Consider the following 14,296-nt stretch of genomic DNA (forward strand, 5'->3'; position numbering starts at 1 on the left):
GCCCTGGGGTTTACTCAGCCTCTAACAGAAATGAGTACCAGGAATTAATTAAATAATTGTCCTGGGGAGTAAAGCGCGGCCGGCGCGTAAGACTGACAACCTTACCGCCATCTTTGAGCCGAATGTCTAGATAGTGTGGGACCGTCAACGTCTCACCCTATGGGCCTTCACAGCCTGGTACAGGATAGCTTTTTTTTTTTTACTTCCCCATACGCCTTCATGTGTAGTGTTCAGTTAGTTAAGCACAGGGACAACTTTACGTTTTACACATGCAGTAACTCCGTGCTGATAGTAAGAACACGGATTTGATTTCCGGCAGAATTTCCAGTGTTTTATTCCTCATCGTATGCAGAATTAATCAGTAGTCCCTCTTTCTTCTGAGATAACCACTTCTACTTAGTGTCGATTCCACGATTTTTTCCGTGTTCACAGCAATAAAGAAAAAAGAAAAAACTGTTTCCGTAGCAAATACAAATCTATTAATTCCGTTTAAGAACAATTGTTTATTGTAGAAGTGGTAACGAATCCATTAGCATGTGGCACATATAGTTACCATAGTGCTAAATGTATTTTCTTTTGCTCACATCAGAGCTCTATTATTATTCCCACCAACACACACACACTCACATATATTTATTTATTGGCTGCTACAAGATGTAAGCAAAATGTTACAAAGACTAGTTCGCTTGAACTAACAATCTGTTTTAATTTGACACTAAGTTACTAAGATTATATGAAGTTAAGTTCGCCCATCGGATCCCTTAGCTGTCGGGCTGCTTGGCTAGTTCGTAAGGTTTGGTCCGTATGGGTCGCCTGGTTAGGTTTCCCACATTTAGGAGCATGGACGCTTCTTCATTGACGTGTTGTCGAAGTCGGTTTTCGTGTGAGGTGGCGTATCTTGCAATAATGGAGGTCCCTGTTGCGTACATACCAGGGCGCATCTGCTATGCGTCTTAGTACTTTGTTCTGGTATCCTTGGATTACTTCGATGTTGCATTTTTTCACACATCCCCATAGTTGGACGCCATATGTCCAGACTGGTCGCAGCGAAATGATACAGGTACTTAATTGAAACTGTTGCTGTTTTAATGAGATGACGATTCTCCTCTGTCTTTATGGCGACCTTGGGACAGGGACAGCAGTCTGCAGCTGGTCGATAGCATGAATACACGATCTNCCTTTGCTATGTTGGCAGGTGCTAGTCTTACTCCATTTAGTGAGATTAATCGCTGATTAATCTTTAGGTTGGTGAAGTTGATGTACGTAGATTTGGTTTCATTGAGCTTGATACCCCATTTACGCGAGGTAAATAATTCGGCAAAAAATATACCCGTGTGTAAGTTTATTTACAGTTTCGAGTCATCCATCTTGAACATTTCTTTAATTTCGTGGAACCTCTCACCCCCCCCCCCATGTGGCTCTGTCACCAGAGACCTCTAACGGCCACCGTTACATCATTATTTCAAATATGGTTCAAACAGATCGAACAGAATTCCATGAAGGGAGGAGCTGCAGCCCGAAACAGTGGGTTGTCAAGTAAAGTGGGAAACTGCAGTGGAACAAATACATAATAAAAACTCATGGATCTTAGTTCAGGTCTTTGTTGTTCATTATATTTAATTTTCTTTTCACTCCTTCGTTTCTCCATTTGTAATATGTTTCTTCCTTCCTTCCCCTTCACCATTTTACCCTCACTGTTGCCTGGTGTTATTGTGTTTTCGCCCCACACCCCGCACCCCGTGTCAAACATCTTTCATTTCGTTTCGCCTTCCGTAAGTATAACGGGGTCAGGAAGCATTCTACCCTGTGACTCTGGCCTCATGTACACAGGAAGGCGAGGCGGTCACAGAGCAGAAGGGGAAGACGGACTTTATAGCGATTTGAATATCCTTACTTCCAATAGATAAAGTCTTTAAGTTCGATCACAGTTTGATGTAATGTCATCCTATAATCACAGTTCAACCTTTGTACCCAATTTAATTTAAGGAAGTTAGAAAATGTACGAGAGAAAACCACTGAATAGGTCACAAAGTGATATAAAATGCAAAACATGTGATATTCGGACCTGAGGAAAACCATTTATTTCTCGACATATCCTCCACCAATACTGATACATTTGTCCCATCGCTTTACTACTGCCTCGAAACCCACGGCATAAAATTTGTATCTGTTCTCTCAGCCACTTCCGCACCTCCGCTTCAACCTCTTAGTCATCAGCGGAACGTTTGCCATTTGTGAACCGCTTTACGCGACACGTAAACAGGAAACATTTCTTTATTAATATCCTTTGCATTGAGCCCTTTTGCCCAAAAATAACGCACAACAGAAAGCTACTCTTCGGTATTTTACACCTCAAGCTCGGTCACCGTTCTGACTACTGAAACCAGCCTCTGAACATGCGCATGCACATTTGCTACCTACACTGTAAAGAATCTGGACTGTGCTGCTACCTAGTGGTACACATATAAAATCGGTTACGTCCATTACAGCCGTTATTTACTGACTCTCCCTCGTACATGCGGAGACACAGGCACACAGAGACGGAGACAGAGCGACGCTGCTACGTGCGTTTTTCAGTCTTGTGCAAAATTTTCGTTCCGAACGCACGTGAAAGCCACGAAATGAAGTTACTTAAACACGTAAGAGATATTCCTAATACAGTTATTTTTGCGAGCACATACTCAGGCTCCTCCTGTCGAGTCGGACCGATCCGAGAACTTCACGGCTGCTCTTTCCAGGAAACCGACCGTACGTTTCTTGCAAGACTGTTAAAGACTCTCCGATCAAATACATTAAGACTTTATGTCCTTCCGAAATATAATTAATTTTATAAATTTATTTATTGTATTTAGGAACCGCGATAGCCCAGTCGGTATAGAAACTATGTTACGGAATGGCAAACGGGGAAAAGGATTTTTTCTCCAAAGGGTCCCGACTGGCTCTGGGGCCCACCTACACTCCTTTCGAGTTGGTACTTGGGGTTCTGTATGGGCGTGAAGCTGACCACTCACCTCTAATCTGGTGCTGAGATCAGGCATGGTGGAGCTATACCTCCATTTCCCCATATGCATACTCCACAGGAATAACTTTATCCCTGCCGTGTTTATTTATTACTATGTTTACGTATCAGAGCTATGAAAAACAAATGCAGTATTGTTTACGTCTGCGAAGGACTCGGTTGTTGAGGTTTTTTTATTGCTAGTGCGGTGGGACTAAGTCCCTTGTACTGCGGCCACTTCTGGCCTATTGTACCAGCCCCAGATGATAGGTGAGGGTGATTGTGGAGCAATTGGTGAAATGAAGATTGGCAGGGTAAACCGAAGTACTCGGAGAAAACCTGCCCCAGCGCCATTTTGTCAACCGCAAATCCCACTTGACCAGACCCGGGATCGAACCCGGGCCGCCGCGGTGGGAAGCCAGCGACTAACCGCTTGAGCTATGGCGCGGCCCTGTTGAGGAGGTTACTTGGACCTCTGAAGAGGAAATAATGGGACGAAGTTACATAACACGGAGCTTCACAATTAGACTTTCACCCGTGTTGTTCAGATGAACAAGTCACGAAGGAGTCGGTCGGGTCGAGTAACATGCCCGACAGAGATGGAAATACGAGTACGTATGTGGGAAGCCTAAACAGAAGTGGAAAGTTCCAGGACTAATGTTCTAATGTTGATGGTAGGATAATATTAGAGTGCATCTCAATTAAACGACGTTGCAATGCATGGACTGGGTTAATCTGGCTGTTTTCTTTTGTGGATGCAGTTATAAATAAGAGTGGGAAATTTGCTTACGGTATAATTAAGATCCGTTAACACAACAGACAATCATAAATCGACATTAAAATGATTAATATTCGGGTTATTTTATATTCTACCCAGTAGATGCTTCGATCTATAAAGATCAGCATCAGATGGTTTATAAAAACATATGTCGTTATTAAATTATCGAAATGGACCCATTTTTGCATTAATTGATAATATTATAATATACATTTTAATTTCAAGCTTTTAGTATGGGATATGTAATGAAGAAGTCAGGGAGGACGTGATGGGCAGTACACGTAGCACGAATGGAGAGAACAGTTCATACACGATTTTTATGGAAAAGCCGGAGGGAAAGAGAACACTAGACAGGTCAAGACGTAGTTGGGAGGATAATATTATAATGGGTCTTAGTGAGATAGGATGGGGTTGTATGGGCAGGATTGATCTGCCTCAAGACAGGGACCAGTGGGGGCTTTTTGTGTACACAGTAATGAACTTTCGGTATCCATAAAATTTTGGAATTTCTTGAGTAGTTGCACAACTGGCGGCCTCTGAAGAAGGGCTCATCTCCATGTAGTCAGTTGGTGTGGGACATGTCTCCTGTAATATGTTATAATGTGACAAACGTTAAATTTGCTAACATCACTTTAATACGTAATTTAGATAAAAACAGAAATTTTAAATTTATAAATGGAGAGGATTACGTGTTTTGGGTACCGTGTGATGTAGATGGGATTGATAGTTTTCGATGTTTCGGTAAGTCAGTGACATGTGTGTTCGTAAACTACTTGATGATCTTGAGAGACCGAAACATATAGTGGGGTGAAAATATAATAACCCGAATATTAAACATGTTAATATCCTTTTATAATCAATTTTGTTGACTGCTCTCAATTACACCTTTAATGTATGATACACGACATGAATGAAGATCCAGTTCGTACCTCACAGGAAACACATTACGTCTCCACTGCAAAGACCAACCGGTAATGCTGTTTAGGGAAACAGTCGCTGTTTATTGTGAGAACCATACGGAACACACAAATAATATAGAGATTCATTCCGTACCTCACAGGAAACACATTACGTCTCCACTGCAAAGACCAACCGGTAATGCTGTTTAGGGAAACAGTCGCTGTTTATTGTGAGAACCGTACGGAACACACAAATACACTCCGTTGACATGAAGCAGAGTTTCAATGTGCAATGGCCTTTCAAAGGGTCAACTGAGCTGTTTTATGGAGTGGGGAAAATTTCTGTTTTTAACATTATCACAGATATCAGCGGCCATTTTCTCCGGCTGTTTTAACAAAACAGAAGGATGATTGACTATAACTGCGATGATTTCTGTGAAAGATATATTTCACCCCACGAAACAAGTTACAGAAACACGCGTGCCTCATGTAACGCCCGGCCCTGTCGTTCGTAACGGACGCGCTATGTTGAGCACCCCTTCCTCTAAACTCGAAAATACAAAGAAACCCCAGGATGAATGCTGAAATCAGAACGTGTATTTTTTAAAAAAGAATACTTTGCATATAACCAAAAGTTTGATAAATGACACATCACATATGTACACAGAAATTCGCGACGTGAAAACATAAATGTTACGTGGAAACGAACCCTCGTAATATTAAATCATGTCCCGCATAAAAAAGTGCGCATGTGTATATTATTCCGTACATGTGAAATGTGGATTGATAACAATAAAAACCAAAAAAAGGAAGAGAAACAGTATTGAAAACTGATGATGGTTAAAATATAATAGTTCTCTCCCCCTCAACCCCTTCCGAAGCATATTGTTCACAGACTTCCGACAATATGAGCTCAGGAGGGTGGAAGAAAAAAAATAGATGAAGGTGGTTTGGCGAGCTGACTATGCGGCTGATGAATAACACATCAGCTATCGGAGGGAACTCATCAGTACCCTGCAAATATTTAAATTTTGGATTCAAACGTACGAATGACCCCCACCCCCGAAGAAAGAGTCCCAACTGGTAATTATGTTATAGAATATTGCAGTGTCAGTTCCTTTTATCCATTTATGGGTGGGGGGGGCAGAGGAATTGGTGTTCGATTCCATGCAGAGGCAAAAGATATATTTCTCGCCATTCTGTCCAAACCGGCTCTGGGGATGTTACCTCCGAGTAAAGGGACTTCATGGCCATGTAATGTGGAAGTTAACTGTGGAGCTATACCTCCACTCCCTGTATATCTTCATAGCTTAAAGCTTAATTGAGCTTCACATTAACGTAGAAAGAGCCTTAAGAAGGATGTGACTTTAGTTAAAATCCAGTATGGAAGTATTTAAACGTTGCACAAAACTAAGACAATAAAATATTCTTCCTCTTGTGATGTTTTTTTAGACGAATGTTATAGAGCCCTCATTGCTGTTTTACAACTTGGCGGTTATTCGAGTTAACGTGCTTTACGCATAGTCCAATCGGCGTGCATGGTACAGGCTAGAACATCCAAGATCAATTGCATGTACTGACAACGTTACAACATAAAAATAACCTGCCTGCCCATCACCTTAATGATATTGACAAGAACTTAACTTGACCTTTCCAGTGATACTGCAGTATAAGCGGGGGTTTGGTACGTGCTTTGTAAGATCCGTGATGTTGCTGGGACATCTGCGCAGACGCAACCGAAGTAAGGAAATATTATTTTAATTTCGCGAATATTGTCAGTAAAACAACATAATGGGCTTGTAGGCAAGACATGTTTATTTCAGATGAATTTTTTTAAAATTACTGTAATGACAGATGAAGATGTAGACGTCTGGCGGTTCGCCTGTCTTCATCAGAGAAGATGAAGCCAAATACGTGCCGTGTTCCGTGCAAGTCAGTGATATTTTTACATCTCATGGCATTTGAACGTGCGTTGTCATTTGTATTCTGTCGTATTAGTGGATGCCTCAGAGTAGCGCGAGAACAAGTATAGAAGCGGTTAAACTGGGGGGTGGGGTTCTGGATTATGACAGTATGCAGTCTGATAGGTGATTAACAACGTTTCGGAAGAAAGTACTGCCTCTATCTCCAGATCTGATTTCGTATCGCAGAGCCCTCTGCATGTTTAACGACGATACATGAGTCAACCCATTATGTTCGCTGTTTTCTCTAGTTATGTTTTGTTTCAGAGGTTTTAAACAAATGCCTTTTGTGTCTTGGGAAACATGACTTGGCAACAGTGGGAATTAAGTGGATCGTGGTTTAAAAATATGAAGAAGGTTTCATTAGAAACATGGATCCTACCAGAGGCCTCTATAATCATGTGAAAAAACAGAACATTTATATCTGTATATATAAAAGGCTCAAGGCTACAATTCTGTCACAGTGTAAGAGGTTTGTATACTTACTAATAATAAAACGAGGTGGTAGCAATAAGAGGCAGCAGAAGGTACGCTTCAGTCGATATTTTCGTGTCCACCTTCCCCCTTCAGAAAAAAAATGTTCGTAGCGTACTTCTAGATAGGAGTGCTGCGCAGGACATATTCTTATTTTGTAAAGTTTACTATTAACGTAACTGTCTTCCCAGGGCTTCCAGTGTTACTGAGGTTAGGGAATTTTCGACGAAGTTTTTTCGTTAAATGATGTTGCATTGCATAGTGACTTTTCTAAACAGATTTTGTGCTGCACATTTAATAATCATTTTGATGACTGTAACAATTCCCCGTTAAATATTTAACGGGCTTTATATTGTTATGCACTAGGCTGCTTCATAAGCACGCTTACCGGACTCTATTGTTCCGTGATGGTAAGAGACATTAATTGTTATGAGTGTTATGTGAAATGTAATTTGTGATTTTTGTTGTGTGTGAAATTTACTATCCACTAAATATATTCCGATTCGCTTTTGAACTGGAATGGATATGGTTTTTAAAGAAAAAAAAATATTTTTTGGATAGTAAATTGCACCAATCCGACCCCGGTATGTAGACAAAATGTTGCAGGACTGAAATACGACATTTCTTACCATTTTATTCTGGGATCTCATTCTGTAACGCGCGTGTTCTTGTTTCAGTAATGACAATAATCATTTCTCTATGCGTGTTAAAATTTTGCGGTTTTGATCGAAATTTATTTATTTTCTGAAAAGAAAAAAATCGTATGTCATCTACATTTTGCGTTTTGGTGTACATACTTTGGTCATTTTTAAACAACGGTGCTCCTAAAAGTGACTTGGCTCTTTTCGATGTCTTTCAGTGTATGATTCTTCCTTCGAGCTCGGCATCCTTCCCTCGTCAAAGGTTTGTATACTAATCCTCTCTTTAAATTAGAAAAAGAAATATGCATTAGGGAAAACCGGGGTCGGATTGCTTGTAGCACTGCATAGTTTTGTAATAGATCAGATTCTGCTGGAAACGCCTCCTTCAACACAACGTTGAAGTACAGCGTTTGTTGGATTTGGTGTGCTCACGGTGTAAGAGTGCTGTCTCCTGGGATATGACGCCGTGTAGTTCGACAATTCACCGACGCATCATAGGGACCTGTACCTCCACCTTCACGGTTGAAAACTAAGCCAAGGGAAAAGATACGGCAACCCATTATGAAGATCCAAATAATATAATTTCAACAATTAACACAGTAACCGGTAATAAAGCAACATCATCCACACACTTAAATAGAATTGTTTTTTAATTCTGTTAAATAACTACGCAGTAATGTCAGATTGTTAGTCTTATGCATCGACCGCCCCTCCCCATTTTTTTGGCACTACAGCCCCAGTGGGCCTAGGCCTACCTCCATGAACTTCTCCGTTCTCTTCGGTTTTTCTTGATATTACACATTAGGTAGGACTTCTTGGGCGGGTGATCAGCTCGTCGCAAGGCATCCACCTGTACACAATTAGAGGCAGAGTCAACCCCAGGCCCGTACTACAGCTGGAAGGATTAGTTCGATTGATAAATCCAATGACCTCATCAGGAATCGAACCCGCGGTCTTCCGGCTTGTGGCATTGTGCCTGAACCAACTTTGCTACCATGACGCATTAAGGAACCAACCCCGAATGTTCNATGACCGGCTCGACCGCCCTTTACTCCCAAGAATATTCCTGGTACTCATTTCTGTTAGAGGCAGAGTCGACCCCAGGCCCGTGCTACAGCTACTAGTTCGATTGATAAATCCAATGACCTCATCAGGAATGGAACCCGCGTTCTTCCGGCTTGTGGCATTGTTCCTGAACCAACTTTGCTACTGTTACGCATTAAGGAACCAACCCCGAATGTTCGCGGCCCTTACTTGGCTTACTCCTCGGTTCTGACGATAGAGGCGGTCCATGATAAACTTTTACCAAACTAGCGTCATGTCCCAGAATTCAGTGCTGTTCGTATTCTGATTGGTCCGCATGAAGTTCTTGATTTTTAAAATCTGATAAGAAGGCCCAGTTTATGGGAAGTATGTTTCAGATGTCGTCGGTATGACGCTGTACTTCACAGAAACTTATGTTAAAACGCTCATGTTTTATTCCTACTCTCGTATATTACATGTTTCGACCGCGAAACGGTCATCGTCGGGTACAGAACACACTGTTCTATTATCGAAGCATGTGTGTTTTTGTGTAAGAATGGAAACAAGACATTTTTAGCGTGAGTTTGTTTGACAGGTATTCTTAGATGATGGACACAGACGGCATTCAGTCACGTAGAAACACTGTAAAATGATGTAAGATTTGAGGCTTTCACGGCGGTGACTATGAAGAAAGCAGTCTTCTGGGATTTGGCACCGTGTNTCTGTTGGTACCAGAAGAACTTTGTTATTATTCGTTGTAGTTAAGAATGAACTCTGCTGCTTCAATCATTTTTGTGGTGTCTCAGTAATGCAGATTGAATATTGTAGCAACATTATGCCATAAACACGGTGCATAATGGTATATTTACATAAACTTCATTTGATCATTGCCTTCAAATAACCATGAATGGCTGACGCTGTAACTATTGCATCACAAATGGAGCCAAGAATACCTAGGGACTGCATGGTTTGGGGTCTTTGTCCACGGTCCCTTATTTTAAAGAACATCCGTTACCGGACGATGTACAAAGTCCGAAAACTCATTATTCGCGAGAGTTATATACCATCGTCAGAACCCTTTAGAATCAACTAAAAATATCTTTCCCTGAAAAAAAAAACACTTTTTTTTTACAGATTTTCATGGTACCCATGACTTCGGAGTTCATTCTTGTGCGTGTGTGAACTGTATTTCTCCCCGTTTCGTTGTGAAATTTAATTACGTGTAGTTTACATGAATTGCATCCGTGGCGCCTGTAATTTTTCTGACTATGCCTCTAACTTACTGGTGTAATGTTGCTTACTTTGTGTTTCATACATCCCTGATCAAACCCTCTGTAAACCCTTGAAGCACGATGGTAATTATACGTAGGTATGTCAGTAAGTAGTGAACGGAGAAGTTCATGGAGGTAGGCCTAGGCCCACTGGGGCTGTAGTGCCAAGGAAAAAAAAAGTCAATAAGTAAGTTACAAATGGATATAGAGCTACTGCTCCCTGCATTCCAAACCATTCACCTGCTCTGAAGATGGAGGCGATACGTTCCTCCGAAACGTCGGCCAAAACGAAGAATACACGGCGCCTAAACCCAGAAGACGACTTTCTTCAAATAAGAGTAGTGATTTGAATAATGCTTTTGTTACTCAACGTAATCTCCCTGTACACTGAGGCACTTGTCCCATCGTTTGACAAGCCCCTGAAAACCAGCAGCATAAAATTCTTTGGGCTGCTGTCGGAACCTGGCGGTGACTTCCCTTTCTGCAGCTTCATCGTCGAGAAGAAGCCGTAAATGCCGACTCCTACTGTAACGTCATCAGGAAACTTCTTAATGCCATTCAACGGAAACGACCAGGACTCCTCACCAAAGGCGTGTTGCTCTTGCATGACAACGCGCGTCCCCATACTGCCAACAAAGGAGACGCTGCGAAATTTCAAGTGGGAAGTCCTCGAGCATCCTCCGTATAGCCCCGACCTTCCTCGAAGCGACTTCCATTTGTTCGACCCTCTTAACATATTTCGGCTGAAAATTTTTCCGACGATGAAGCTGTAGTACGGAAAGTCACCGCCTGGTTCCAAGAGCTGCCCAAAAAATTTTATGCTGCTGGTTTTCAGGGACTTGTGGAACGGTGGGACAAGTGCCTGAATCTACGGGGACATTATGTTGAAAAATAAAAACAATTTTAAAATCAGTACTCATATTTGTTTAAGCTCTATATCCATTTGTAACTTACTTATTGACTTACCCTCATATATGCCACATCAGAATTTAAAAACGCTGCTTTTTTCTAACAGTAAATTTAGTAAATGTTGTTTTCATAAACAGCCTTAAGTTATTTTCTTTGTAATAGAGTCCTTAGTGTTGTCTCTGTTGTGGGAACTGTTGATCATATTCAGAACTTCCTACTTCAGAGGGTTACGTTGTGTGGAACACAGCGCTGTACATTTTGTTTGCAAACTGAATACAATTGTTGTATTTCATCACGCCTGAACTAATATCTTCCCGCATAGTTATATTCTGGATTGCGACACCGTGAAGTCTTGTAAGTGGTTACTAGTTTCCCAGGTAAACATATTGCCTCCAACCCTAGGGCGGACGGCAGTGCGCCACTCTGAAAACTTAGGCTGCTAAGCCACATGGCTTCATGAATCCAGAACTCAGTATAGGTAAAGGTAACACTATCCCTGCAACAGGCCGTGGAGGTCCATAGGGTTCTGAGATGTCGAGGCTTCCACATTTCCTCTAGGTAGTCGGCTCACAGATGGCGGTGAGGTTGTCAGCCTTACGCGGCGGCCGCCCTTTACCCCCTAGGAAGATTCATGGTACTCATTTCTTTCAGAGGCTGAGGCGACCCCAGGGCCACAATACAGCTGGAAGGATTAAGTCAGTTAAAAATATGGTGACCTCATAGGGAATCGAACCCACAACCTTCCGGCTTTTAGCATAGTACCTGAGCCAACAGCTCTACCTCGTCCCCCCCCCCCAAAGTAACTAAGTGCCGTGAAAATATCAAACTTATTGTCGGCTTGTTGGTTCTAGTGGTATAGTACATATTGCTACCTCAGAACATAGGTATGTGTTTCAGTTGTCTGAAGGCGCATGCGCGCATAGTGACTGGGCTGCGGGTGTATAACTGGGAAATCGGAGTCGATTTCCGCCAGGGGCAAGAGATTTTTCTTGACCCCAGCGTCCAAACGGACTGTGGGCTCCACCCGTTCTATTCAGTAGCTAAGCCTAGGGACAACTGTATTGTTTACCTTCAACTGAATTGGGGACATAATCAGAATTCTTCATTGTTAAGCATGCAGAGAGCATCCCTATGTTCGGAGTTGCGTCGGTATATAGGTTTGCAGTTACGAACAGGAGCAGAAGATGACAACACTTAAAATGGAATGTTACTGAATTAATAGTAATTACGAATAGTGGTGCCGAACGAAATTTATGCTGAAGTCGGTTGCGCAGTGTTCCTCTAGATAGCAGCACTACATAAAATATTGTTTTATTTTGTTTGGTACCTTTACATAAATGTTTGGCATTTTTCACGAATTATTGTAATTAAACATTTCCCATTAAAATGATTACAGCTGACGACAGACAAACTGTTGGTGGAAAAGCCACATAGCGAAGGTTTCCCTGCCACTAGACGTAATACTGCCCGCAAACATCGCATGCAGCACCATCACGTTTCTATCATACAGAGAAATTTGTTTCGGAGGCGGGAAATTTCAAGCGGAAAATAAGTGAATATTACTTGGACAGAAGATAAGTTCTTGGATAATTTTGACAACAATATTAAGGAAAGATACAAGTTTACAATGCACAAAAATGTAGCCGTTAATGCGGTGTCGTTACATCCGAGAAATAGCGGAGCAGAAGTTGCGGCGGTTAGCACCAGGACTGAGGGAGAGTGGTAGACCAAGAAGTGGATGGATGAAAGGGAAGGAAAAGAACGTACTGGAAGGGCAGAGGACGGTGAGAAAAGAATGACAATTGAATATCTGAAGATGTAAATGACATTAAGAAACCGACAGAATGGCTGTTTTGCCTCTGTGAACATTGTTAACAAATACATCCCTTCCTCTCTGGTACAAAAAGCGCGAGTCCTCCAAGATAAGTGCGCACGCGCTGAAGTGTGCCATGCAAATCGAGGGACGTCCCCGGTCCTGCTCTTGTGCTTTACACTGTGCCCCGTGCACTTCAACCATGTTCCTTTTCGTTAACCCTCGAAAGCACCATGATTATGCCACCTGCTTTAACATTAAGAAACTCTGTGTTTTCCCGACGTTGTGTATTATATATTCCCAATTATTCTCAGAGCAAGCAATGATTATTTTCCTAAACAGTATTAAACAGTTCTTCGTAGTCGAGATATTGTTTTTTTTTTCATTGGGAAAAGAGATTTGTTTTACAAAATATTCATTAGACGAATTTCAGGATTTAGTGGCCCTGTTAACATTTTTTCTTTTGCTCATAAATTCCACTTCCTAACGCTTTACCTCCTGTGCAGCGTATATTTATCAGAAGGATGAGCCGTTGCTTCTTGGAAACCTTGAAATTCGCAAAATAATCACTTAGTACATGAGTGATTAAAGCGGCCTCCGTAGTCTAGGGGTAACGTTCCCACCTCATGACTCAAGGTACGCGGGTTCAAACCCGGCGGAGGTCGTGGAATTTTTAAGGGCGGAAAATTTTAGGGAACAAGTCCTCCGGGAGGGACTTTAAGCCGTGGGTCCCGTGTCATAGATTTACGGCACGTAAAACAACCTCATGTCTCTAGGAGACCTCTGAGCTAAATTTGGCAAAAAGTTTCCCGCCCAAAGTAGTTTCCAATGCCTCCGGTAGATGGGGAAGTATTATGTACCACTGCCAGAGGAGGGAGAACCTCTCTGACAGAAATGGACTAACTATTAGATACCACTGCCAGTAGAAGGTTGGAACCTCGCTGGCAGAAAGGGGCTAATAGCGAGCACCAGTACCGGTAGGGTATGGAGACGGTAGAAATTAAAAGGGGGACGCACAATTGACCAATAACAGGTATAAGTGCAGGGGGAAACCTACCCCCTCAATACTGAGTACTGAATATGTGTGACTATAGACGGGGTTTGGATTGGTGAATGGATTTATTGACCACTTACAGGTCGTATTTAATACTGTCGCTATTTCCACACTTTACAGTTCACTGGAGCACACAGTGTTCTCAGTCTGTTACTAGACGTTTCCCGGTAACAGCTCTGCCTCTGTAGCCGGTTCAAATCCTTACTTCACAGCCTCCTGTGCAGAACTGAACTAAGCAAAGTCAAAATCAAAGTTACTTTATGTATTGGCGTCAAGTCCCTCGAGACCCCCGATAGAGATTTTTTCAACTGAACTCTTGCGGTCATAGTCCTTGTGTAACATCCTCTTTGACGAAAAGATGGGGCTGAACTAAGCTCTAACCTTGTCCCGCCTTTATCCTCTCGGCACGGATCACGTAGAAAACACAGGTCTTGCATCGTTCCATTTTTAAGAACCGACTTCCTATCAATCGGCG

General features: G+C 42.1%; 1 protein-coding gene across 3 annotated transcripts in view; it reads left to right on the plus strand.

The window, feature by feature from the left end:
• The window catches only part of LOC111874714 (zinc finger homeobox protein 4), a 310,881-nt gene that overhangs the window by 254,123 nt on the left and 42,462 nt on the right, over positions 1-14,296 (plus strand). The window contains exon 5 of one of the 3 annotated variants that reach the window (XM_033755572.1): positions 7,970-8,013. The exons of the other annotated variants lie outside the window; for them this stretch is intronic. Coding sequence (XP_033611463.1) covers positions 7,970-8,013 — 44 coding nt within the window. The remainder of the gene's footprint in view (positions 1-7,969; positions 8,014-14,296) is intronic. 3 annotated transcript variants of the gene reach the window in all.

Source organism: Cryptotermes secundus, unplaced genomic scaffold, assembly GCF_002891405.2.
Source record: "Cryptotermes secundus unplaced genomic scaffold, Csec_1.0 scaffold313, whole genome shotgun sequence".
In the NCBI taxonomy this organism is placed as follows: domain Eukaryota; kingdom Metazoa; phylum Arthropoda; class Insecta; order Blattodea; family Kalotermitidae; genus Cryptotermes; species Cryptotermes secundus.